The sequence below is a fragment of the Cottoperca gobio genome, unplaced genomic scaffold (assembly GCF_900634415.1).
Source record: "Cottoperca gobio unplaced genomic scaffold, fCotGob3.1 fCotGob3_397arrow_ctg1, whole genome shotgun sequence".
NCBI lineage: Eukaryota > Metazoa > Chordata > Actinopteri > Perciformes > Bovichtidae > Cottoperca > Cottoperca gobio.
The window spans coordinates 56,712-68,150 of NW_021166986.1; the positions used below are offsets into that span (position 1 = coordinate 56,712).

General features: G+C 44.1%; 1 protein-coding gene across 2 annotated transcripts in view; it reads left to right on the plus strand.

Annotated features, from left to right (window-relative positions):
- Positions 1-7,421, plus strand: part of pcgf3 (polycomb group ring finger 3) — a 49,150-nt gene extending 41,729 nt beyond the window's left edge. For both annotated transcript variants that reach the window (XM_029427877.1, XM_029427879.1), the window contains exons 9-10: positions 779-859; positions 1,894-7,421. In XM_029427877.1, coding sequence (XP_029283737.1) covers positions 779-859; positions 1,894-1,941 — 129 coding nt within the window. In that variant the 3' untranslated portion in view covers positions 1,942-7,421. The remainder of the gene's footprint in view (positions 1-778; positions 860-1,893) is intronic.
- The last annotated feature ends 4,018 nt before the right edge of the window (positions 7,422-11,439 follow it).

An 11,439-nucleotide genomic window follows, 5' to 3' on the forward strand; every position in this document is an offset into this window, starting at 1 on the left:
TCCTTCTCTCATCTTCTTCTCTCTTCTCCTTCTTCTCTCCGTCCTGCTTCTCTTCTCTTCTTCTTCTTCTCTTCTCCTTCTTCTCTCCTTCTTCTTCTCCTCCTTCTTCTTCTCCTTCTCCTTCTTCTCTTCTCCTCTTCTTTCTTCTCCTTCTTCTCTTCTTCTCTCTTCTTCTTCTTCTTCTTCTTCTTCTTCTTCTTCTTCTCCTTCTTCACAAAGAACTTTGCATAACCACCACTTTAAATCTTCCAGATATCTGCTCATAAGTTTCTTGGAAATATCAGCACGAAAGCACAAAAAAATAAAATCAATATTGACTAAAGAAATCTCCAAAGACCAAAGCGACCAGTGGACGAAGAGGAACCAGCCTGATGTTTGTTTTATTTAGAAACGAAAGCCCTCATTGGCAGTCCTCCTCCTGAGCAGCGCTGTGTGTGCTGATGCAGGCAGAGCCAGCAGGTGGCGCTGTGGCAGTGTTTGCTTCCTGCCTCCCTCAGTATTGACTGGCAGATGTCTGCTCTGCAGAATATCAATGTCTTCACAGGGGGAGCGGTAACGGGCTCGTGTTCAGTATTGAACTTCTGTGTTCCCCTCGCTGCTGCACAGGAGCCAGCGGCCACACACTCTGTCAAAATAAACTTCCTCTGCAAGAAACAGCAGTTTTATAACTCTTACTGAGAAATGAGAGCGAGGAAGATTTATTACTCGTGTTTTACACCTCAGCTCTCCTCTCGGCTCTGAAGGTTCAATCATTTGATGTTTTGTTGTCTTTTCACAGCTGGACATTTTATGCAACGAGGAAATCTTGGGGAAGGACCACACGTTGAAATTTGTTGTTGTGACGAGATGGAGATTTAAGGTAAGGTTGTGGTTTAGTGTGGCGATAAGTTACGCTGCCATATAAAGGCATCTCTGCCCGTTATTAAACATCTTAAAGTAAAACAACTCTACAGTATACTTGTGTTTTTATGAGGTAATGTTTTGCCATTTTCCTGAACTTAGATTTGTAGACGTCGTCACCAAGTGAGCGCTAACTAAGCCCCGCCCCCCTTTAGTTACTGTTGCTATGCCTGTCCAGCTTTACTTTCTATGTTGACTGGCAACATGTGCAGCATCCTGTAATGATTTCAGACATAAAAAGACTTCTTTTAACTCTGCAAACTGTCAATCAGCTGAAGCTAAACAACGAGCTACTCGATGCTCTGTTAGTTCTGCATGAGGTGATTTAAAAACCACCACTGGCAGAACTTTTTAATGTTCTAACGGACTCTGAAGTTGCGAAAAAGAGGCTAAAGCTAGCTGTCTCAGCCAGGTATTAACGTACAATATATAAAACATACGTAACACAAAGGTTAGAAGTGTTTCACTTTTACACGAGGAAAGGATTTGACGAGGAAGAAGAAGTTTTGAGTTTCCAAAATCCAAAACAGCACGACACATCTGCTGATGCTGAACTCAGATATCTGTGACCCCATGAAATACAGTTATCTGATGATGTAAGGCGTACTAGCTTAATCTACCCATTTATTTTAGATGCATCCATTTAGAAAATATCAGAAAGAAATAAAATATTCATTTTAATATAATACAAAAGAGAGAAGAGGAATTCTCAGGCTGGATTTTCTGCCATTTTTAACCAATTAACCAATTAACAATAGTTATTTCCTGTTGATTATTCGACTGATGATTTCAGCTCTTTGTCTCACGCTGTTCAATCGAGCGGTGTAAAAAGACTCAGCTTCAACATGTGCAGCGACACAAAGCGTGACGGGCACGCCGTGCTTCAGTACGCTTGATGAGCGAATCTGTTGGCAGCGTTTAGAGAACAATCTGTAAAGTGTATTTATACAAAAGCAGCTCATACTGAGGTTGTGTTTCTGTTTCCCCCTCCAGAAATCCCCCCTCCTGCTCCATTACAGACCCAAGATGGATCTGCTGTAGCTAAAACGGACACAACGGTTGTTTTGTTTTTTTGGGCCCAGTGGCCGCGGACTGTGCCGAAACCTTTTTATTTATGCAAAGACGATCAGCCAACACCAAGCAAACACCCGACGGTAAAAGTCAACACAAGCCAGCTAATCGGGATTTAAAGGGCGGGGTGGGGGGGGACAACTACAAGAAAACCTGGCAACCTCCAGCACAGACTCTGCAACACTGGTGTGTTTTTAGGAACTAAAACAACCTTTTTTTTGTCCGCGACATCCTCGATATGTGAACAAAACAAAAAAGAAAAAAAAAACTAATGGAGAGAAAGCATATATTTATACTTTTGTACAGAAGAGACACATGGAACCAAGACACTACTGGTGCTCTGTTTACACGTAAACAAGATGTCGGGAATCACGTGACTTTTTGAGCTTCATGCAGATTTCATCCTCCCAAGACAATGATTGACAGGGGGGGGAGGAGGCGGGTTGTTTTTTTTTAGTTGTTTTTTAAATAAAAAAAGGTGTTTTTTTTTCTTTCTTCAACAAATACAGTCGACACATCTTGGGCGCACAGAAAGTATATGGACAAAGTTATATAACAGGCATCACTTTTAAGCTGTTTATCAAGTAAATTGTCATTTTTTAATTTTCATTTTGTTGGCTTTGTCTAATTTGCTATTGGGTTCTTGATGATTGTCAATTGTGAATAGGCTAAAAAAATTTGTGTAGTAATTTATGTTCTATATACCAATATTGTACATAAAATGTCATTACATAGAGAGAGAGAGAGACTGAAGAGAGTAAGAGAGACTTTAGACTGTTAAAGAAAACAGAGTGGATCCCAGAAGTGCTATCTATATGTTGGGCGATAAATTAGGATTTTTAAGACAGACTCACTATCGGTATCAAAGTATATAGATGCATCTTTATGTTGTCTGAGAAGACACGAAACAAATATATCAAATCCTCTGCCATGTGTGTGTATGTGGGGTCTGAGTAAGTTACATTGCTCTCATAGCATTACCTGAAGAAGAAAGCTTCAAACGTATCCCCCCCCCCCCTGCTCCTCATCTCACCTACCTTCCTGTCATCGTCTAAAATCCATCCTTGTGTTCCTGCAGACGCCGTTTGCCCCCTCAACACCATTTCATTTTCCAAAACGTCTCTCAAAGCTGCAATAGAAAACGATTTCCCCCCCCCCCCCCTTGTAAAAATACATAGCAGTCTCCCAACAGCCTGCATCAGAGGAGAGCATATTATCCCATTTACCCAAAAATAAATGGTGTGAAGTGACATTTTCTCGCCCACAGGAAGTGAATGACATTTAGGAGCAAAATATAGCAGTTTGAAGTATCAGACCGGTCGCAGTGCAGATTACTGACGTCACACCGTCGTGTTTATGGGGTTTAGTTTTCACTTTCTTCTCACTGCCAGTTGGGAGTTGCAGATGTGCAAAGTTGCACCGCGTTTCAGAACGTTTCTGGATTGTTTTGTCACACAATGAGTATAAAACGTGTTTGTTTCTTTGTGTTGCAGGATAGCCAGTGTTCAATATTGTTGACTTCACACGACACAAATTTCTGAGTATTTTTGAGAACTCGCAAAATTCAGGTTTCGCAGGTTTTTTGAGCATTTTGATAATGAAATTCTGAATAAAATGACTACTGTTCGGTCATTTGGTGCTTATAAATGTGTGTTTCTAATCTTGAGGAGGATTGTTCCTCAGGACACGGCAAACAAATGTTCTGTTTAACTACAAAAAAATGTCTTTACTCACAGCATTCAACTGCTGAACTGTTAACGTGACCACAACTGGATCCCTTAACGCCACGTCAGACCTCAAGTAGTATTACCTCACTGACCTGTCTGTATGGAAACAAGTTATTCACCCTCTGCATCATCAAGCCGTGTTGTCTGTTCACATGCAGGGTTCCTATGCATCATCAGGCTCCACAAGTCTGCAAAAATCTATTATTTTGACATCTTCCTTGAGATTGAAGCTCCAGTCTGAACGGGCCGATGCACAGACATCCTCCGATCATTCCCAGTATTGTGATATTTGCAGTTTTGTATCGTGATCTTCAGGCAAAGTCAGATTCTTCTCATCCATCATTGTATATCTATCATAATGTTTAATTCCAACATCTGGAGACGTGCATAGGAACTCTGCTTCACAAGGACCTTTGACGTGTTACAGGAGGTTTTTATAGCCGACAGGTCTGTAACGAACCAGCTCAACCAAAACTCCTCCAGCAGTCTGTGATCTCTGCGTGTTTCAGTCCTTATGGTAACCTTTATGTTTCACGGCCCTTAATCCAATGTAAAGCGTTCATTGTTTTTGGTTTTTACTTTGGTACATACAATCATACATAGTATGGGTTTGAAAAGGTTGAAATGCAAAATGAGTCCAAGTGAAAATCTGATTTATTTTCATTTGCAGCACAAACATTCTGCATTTTGAATTGACTTTTGAGTCTTGTGATTGTTCTCTGTGCACCTTGTGATTGTTATCCTCTGTGCACCTTGTGATTGTTCTCCTGCAACACCTCGAGAAGTAGAAACAGACCAAACTAAATCTTTACATTTGATGTATTCTTTAAAAGGATTAAAAACCAAAAACAATGATCCTTACGGGCCTGTCAGCTCCTGCAAGAGTGTTGTGTTAGAACTTGTTGAAAATCCTTGAGTGCGCTGCTGTGTCTCTGTCGGTGCAGACTTGCTGTTCTAAAGGCTCGTACGCAGGTTGTTTCTGAGGTCGACGTCACCGTGATCTGGTTTGCTATTTTACATTTACCAGCCATCACATGTTAATGTTATTCCTCCAGTCAGCTGTCTGTCACTCGTCTTTGCTCCTCAAGAGTCCTCGTCGTGTTCTCGTGCCGTCACCTCACGGTCCTCCGGTCTGTCGATTGATACAATCTCTTTCCTGTACAGAAGCTTTTTCCTCAGGTGATTAAGCTGCAAAGCGCCCAACACACGGTGCTACTGACGATGACTTCAAACAGGAACGTCGTCTAAACTCACATTTCTGTATTCTGTAGAACACGGCGCACACTGTTGTACTGTGTGGAAGGACTGGCATTGAAACAAAGGTTACATGTCTGTAAGTTCATTTTTTAATCCTTGTCGTCACACTGCTGCACCTTTGTGTGCAAAACCTTTTCGTGTTTTCACATCAGAACGGGTTTGTTTTCTGAATCTCAGATCTTATGAGTATAAACATGTTACCTACATGGTGATGGTGACAGATGTGCACACGCATACTTCTGCACAACTGATCTCGCTGCACTTAAGATTGATTTCACAGCCTGCGGTTTCTCTAGTTTCTCTACCTTCACACACAAACATCTGGTGTGAGAAACGTTGAGCGCCGTGTGGACGAAGATCCTTTCACTTTGTGAGTATTGTTCAAAGAGTCCTGTGATGTGTGACGGATGGGGAAAGGACGGAGTCTTTGCCACAGTGACTGGTCAGCACTCTCTCTGGCGCCGGTGCTTCCTCTGGTGCTAACAACTCCTCGTTGGAGAACGATTCAGTCGGAGACGGACGAGCACTGTGCTGCTGAGATCTCCCGTCGCCTTTTTTCACACGTCTTTGCACTGAACTCGCTCGTACTCGAGTCTTTTCTCGTCGGAGCCGTCTCGCTGCGCAGGCACTGAAGGTGCTGCCTTTTTTCACCACTTTTTTAATGAGTTGTTGGGTTTGGTTTATCCTCATGCCTGGGCTTGTATTGGACAGAGTCCGACTGTGATGGGACTGATTCTGTGAGGAAGTAGGTGTGAAAGTGACCGCTCTGCTGAGATGTTTGCACCTCCTGAGATTCAGATTGAGCTTTAAAAAAAACCCACATAAAGTTGATTTAGTTTCTCTTGACCTTCCCCAGTGTGCGTTTGAATACTGCCGGCTGCATCTTCCACCCGCCCCACGCACCAGAGTGGATCGATGTTGGCGCTCTCTTTATCAGCACCAACATTGAGACATCAGAGCCGCTACGCTTGACAGCCAAACTAAGAGGCTTACAGGCGGCTCGCTGCAGATGGGGCCCAGGGTGGAGCGAGGCCCTGAGCTGTCAGAGCTTCAGCTCTTGACCTCATCTTCTCTGCTTTGACCTTGAACACCTGTCAGCCCGTTCGTTATCTCCTGCTGCGACCTGTAAGAGCTGCGTGAAGTTTTGATTAGAGGTTGTTTTGACTGTCGGGACCAGCACCCCCCACCACCACCACGGTGTGAAGACGAGTAAACAATTTCCTCTTCTTTGTAAACCGTCTCTGCAGGCGTAGCAGTTCAAGCTCTTCTACGTTCACGCCTCTGTAATAAGTGTCCACTCTGGGAGGGGGTCGTCTGTCACTCTCCCTTGTTTCTGAGTCGTGTTTAAAGCTCATAAATCTCAGTGTGTGTGTGTGTGTGTGTGTGTGTGTGTGGAGAGACCTGGAGGGTCACTAAGATATCTGGCCGGGATGGCTCTGCACTGCACCTCTGCAGCTGATGCCGGCTCTGAGAGGCGGCCCCCCCATGGTGGTTAAATGATGGATTGTTTTACATCTTCAGCATCGTGAGTTTAGCTTTCAGAGATAGTTCCCTGACGGTCGGACCAGAGGACTCCCCTTGACTTGTGTACGAGTGCTAGATTGAGATTGTTGGTTTCAGTAATTCCCTAATAAGTTGTGAAATGGGTCAACAGGTACCAAAGCTCTCAGTGGCATGCCCCCATGAGCCATAGCAGATGTCGTCAATCAAATCTGTCCAATTTCTTTTTTTTATTGTTATTTATTTATGTTGAAAAAGTGACTTCTGCAGTAGTTTTTTTAATTTTTTGAAAAGAGATTTGCTCTCAACTTTGTGCGTCTCTCGTTTTCTTGTGTGGAACCGAACTCATAAAATGGCTTAAATTAATGATTTGCAATTGAATTCCCTTTTTGTATTATTCCAGGTGTGTTGATGTCCACACACATGAGGTGTCTTCTTTTTTTTAGGTCAAGCGCAGACAAAAACTAAATTATGTGAATCTGGCAGTGCGGTTGTTGAAGACGTGCAATATACGCTTCTCAGATGGTTCCAGGACTTTTTGCTGTTTTTTCATTTTTCCAGTCAGTTCCTCAGGTCACTAAATGCCTTCTGGTCCTGAGGGGGACCAGGAACTCTCAGAACATACACTAATGCACCCGAAATACAAAGCGACTGGATATTATTTAAGTCTTGTCTCTCTCTCTTTTCTTTCTCCCTTTTTTTTCTGTGACAATTTCCTCAGACTGTTTTTTTTTGTTTTGTTTTTCAGGTTAACGCAGGCACTTATTCAGGTGTCCTTTTCCTTGCCTCCTTTTGTATTATTGTTATTTATTGCACATGTAATGAACTGGTTTCCATTGCCACATTGAATTCAAGGAGTTTTGGGTCTAGAATGGGGCTGGAATTTCTTACGTACAAAACTACAGAAGCTTTTGTCAAAACCTAAGTGTGTATTTCATCAATAAATGCCTTTAAAAGTGTCCGTCATGCTGCGGTGACTCATTTGTTTGCATGACTCTCAGCTGTGACTGTTCGTATAACCTGCGGATCTTATTTAAATGGATTAACAGTATTATACATGTCAAATATTAACATATTGAAAGTGTGATGACGCCTTCATGTTATTAATGAAATGCGTTGTAGTGACGAGACCACACAGATGTCAACAACTCTGCAGCTTTGTGTCCCTGTTTTAGCCTCTTTTATCTCATTGTTTTGGTTTTACAAGCACGTTCAGCCTCAACCCGCAACAGCACACAGACACGATGCAAACACTGGATTTCTTTTATTATTCAAGTTCTGCGTTGTTATTTGGAATTTCATCCCAATGCACGAACTGCTTTGTCTCAAACCCAAAGCACCATTTGTCACCAACGACCGTCTTACAGCCGGTGTGGCAGATGTTAAATGTCAGGCAGCCGGTGGCAGAGCCTCACGTTTCCATCTGTTCACACTGCTGCTGCAGAAACAATCAGCTGGTGGTCAAGTCCGTCCGTTAGCAGGATTCTGGGAAAGAAGCGACGGGCCTGATCTTCATGAACGTTGGATGAAAGGTGCAGCGTGGCCCGGGAAAGAACCAAAGACATTTAGGAGCGGATCCGAACCACGGGGCAGATGTTTGTCACTTGTTGCACGAGAGAATAACGTTCGTCACATAGTTTGTGAAACTCTCTGCAGAGGCTTCTTCTTTGACATCGGATGCACGTGAAGCTTCATCTGTCACTCCAAGCAGATTAAAAATAATTCAATTTCACACATAACTGGTTTCAAGCTTCACAGCTCTTATCAGGTGTTTGATATTTGGAGCTGCAGCTGATAGATTTCTCTGCGTCTCCATTAGTTTGAGAACGAGGACGGACACAGTGTCATGAAAACATGTGCAACACTCAAGCAGCCCAGAGATCTCCTCCACAGTGCCACGTGCACTTGATTAGTCGTTTGGAATGATAAATATATGACTTTGTGTATTAATGGCCTCTCCCGTGAAGCAGGAACTGAGGGTTTTCTGCTGCTCGCAGTTTGAGGAGAAACGACTGTGAGGATGCGTTGTTTGTTTTCTCAGTACCATTAGACGGCAGCTATTTCAGTCTGTGTCTGTGGGCGGGGTGCTCGGATGTGTGAAATGAGAAAAGGGAAACCATATTATTGACTCATTAACCAAATCTGTGTGTGGAGACTGTGTTTGTCTTTGATGTGCGGTCGCTGGTGTTTTACTAGATGGTGTTGCATCACCAGCAGGGCAACTAGAGGCGAACTCGGGACAAAGCAGCGTCTACTTCTGACCCTTCTTGATGACTTGCTCTTATTGTTTCCAGGCTAAATATGACAGAACACTAAGAAATAAACAATTTCCTGTAAAGTAGCTTCACATTCTTCTCAAGAGCCAAGCAAGCAACACAAAACAACCAAACAAAATGACACAATCAATAAACAGTGAGGTTGGTCTCTATGGGATAGGGTTAGGGTTAGGGTTAGGTAACAAGTAAACACATTCATTTGGAAACTGTTCCCTCTGATGTCTGTAGGACATGGTTGTGAGAAGGTGACCATATTGTAAGTCACTTTACCACAACAAACCCAACTACATATTTAAGAGAGCCGCAGACAGGGAAGTCAGACAGTATCGAGGGACACGTTGTTTGTTTGTACAGCCTTCAGGTACTTGTACTTCAGTTGAGCATTTGCATTTTGTGCAACTTTACGCTTCTGCTCCACTTAATTCCAGAGCAACATATTGTGCTGCACACTGCGGCAGTCGCTCAGTCCACAGAGACTTGTCTTGGGAACCAGAAAACTAGTGTTTTAGTTTTCTCTTGGGAGCTCCAGTGCTGAAATCGCCTTGAACGGCTGTGAAACTAAACAAAGCAGACGTGCAGCCGGTGCTGTGCAAGGCCGTATTTTTTATGTGAACCTAATTGGCACAACTGTCCTCAAACGGCCCCTCCCATACCATCCGAACATGTTGACAGCTGTGTGGCTGCAGCAGATGAAGGGAGAGGCAGCACCAGGGATGAAGATCCCCCTCGTACTGGGCGACCCAGTGGAGGGTTCGATGCCAGCAGGAGGTAAGTGGAGGGATCAAGAAGTGTTACAGCTCCATCGCCCAATTCTGTTGCGTCTTGACAGCCTTGGGTGGACTGACAGCGAGAGCCTGTGCTGCATGATATCCTCGGTGCTGCTGCTTCTGACAGCCGCCTCCCCGTCCGTCTCGCCTCCACTGAGAAATCAAAGCGTCGACACTTCGCTTGCTTCTGTGGGTCAGCTCGGTTTAGAACCTTGTCAGTACGTCAGCTCCATGAAAAACAGGATCTTAAACTTTGGTCAGTGTCATGTGACAGCGGTTGGGTGAAGTTGCATTGAACCGTGCAGGAGTTTTACCTTCCTGTCTTTTATAACTTCATTTCTTTTCTTATTTTCATTTACTTTCAATTCTTTCCCTTTTATGGATTTGGCAGTATTGTTGCTCCAGGTTATTACTGCTGTGTGACGCAGGGCAGAGAGACCGGTGGAGAAAGGAAAGGTCAATAATTCATCAACCAAGACACAGAGAAATATATCCCAGCTCCAAGAGGAAGACACAAAACACATTTATTTTATTTGACTTGATGTGTTTATGAAAGTATTTATTGGATTGCTAAAATGTCAAGGCTAAAACTATATGCAGGCAAAAAAGTCAGCAAAAATAGTGACAACAAACCTACAGTCGCTCAACACGGCACGAAACCTGCTGTAGAGAAGAAATCTAAACACGCTCCGCCTTTAATACGTGTGTTTCGGTTCTTGAGTGACTCGGGACGGTAAGAGAGATACGAGTGCGGAACCCCCTCCAAAAAAAACAAGGCTGGAAAGAAACACGAGCCAACGAGCGAGACAGAAAGAGTGTGAGGAGGCGGCGGCTGCAGAACGCTGCTCTGAAGCAGAGGGACGTAAAGCTGGTCACTTTCTTCTGCACCATTCTAACATGGGGGTGTATCTAAGAGACGTCCTCAAGCACTCCTGCGTTTCTCAGCTTGTAAAATATATTTTATTCAGTTATTCTTATTTCAGGTGTGTGTGTGTGTGTGTGTGTGTGTGTTGTGTGTGTGTGTGTGAGAGATGGTGATTTAAGAACTAGTAGAAGATGTGCAGACTGTGATCCGTGTCGGCTGTGTTTAAGACTACAGATGGTGTCAGCAGTCGTGACCTGCGAGTAACGACACTCAGAGGAGCATCTCCCAAAGCCCCGGTATTAGCTGTCCCCATGGCAACGGCTGTCAACCTCCGCCCCACTCACACAGATTCACTTTTACACACTGAAAGAATCCCACACACACAAAGCATAGAGGACACGTTTATCGCTGTGCTAATTAGCAGCCTCACAGAGTCGTTCACACGAGGTAAACTGTGGTGTGACCCTGTGTAAACATCCCCACCTCCCCCGAGACCCATGCAGACTGCACCAGCAGTGCTGTGTCATTGGCCGCTGCATGACTGGTGGAGATGTTACCACCTTTCAAAGCTAACCTGCACTCAAGAAAAGTGGATCGCTGCAGCCGGCTTTAGACCAGCCACATCAGATCTGTTTCTGCAGGAACAACAACGCTGCTAATGTTCACGCAGAAACACAGAAACACATGTCGAGCAGGAGAGTTCTTGACTTTGTTTGCAAAACACTGGTGAGTAGGCCTTGAGTTGAGATTTTTTGTCAGAGCTTTCAACCACATATCACAGTCTTCATCAGTGGGAGACGTTTGCTCAGCACCATCCTCGAACCAAAACGCACTAGTTTTCTTCGTGCTGCAGTTCTTGTGAATGAGCCGAGACGCAGCGGCTAGAAGGCGAGTTAAAGGAAACACTGGTGCGCTTGCTCTACGAGCCCGTGGATGTGGAAGATCACCGGAAGATTTTGTGCTCAGAAGTCAAACCTTTTTGGCCACTGAGCAACTTTCATCAGGAACCAACAAAGTCCTGCCTCCACGCTGTATCCAGTTCTCTACATGCATCCATTGTCTGCACCCCGGGCGTC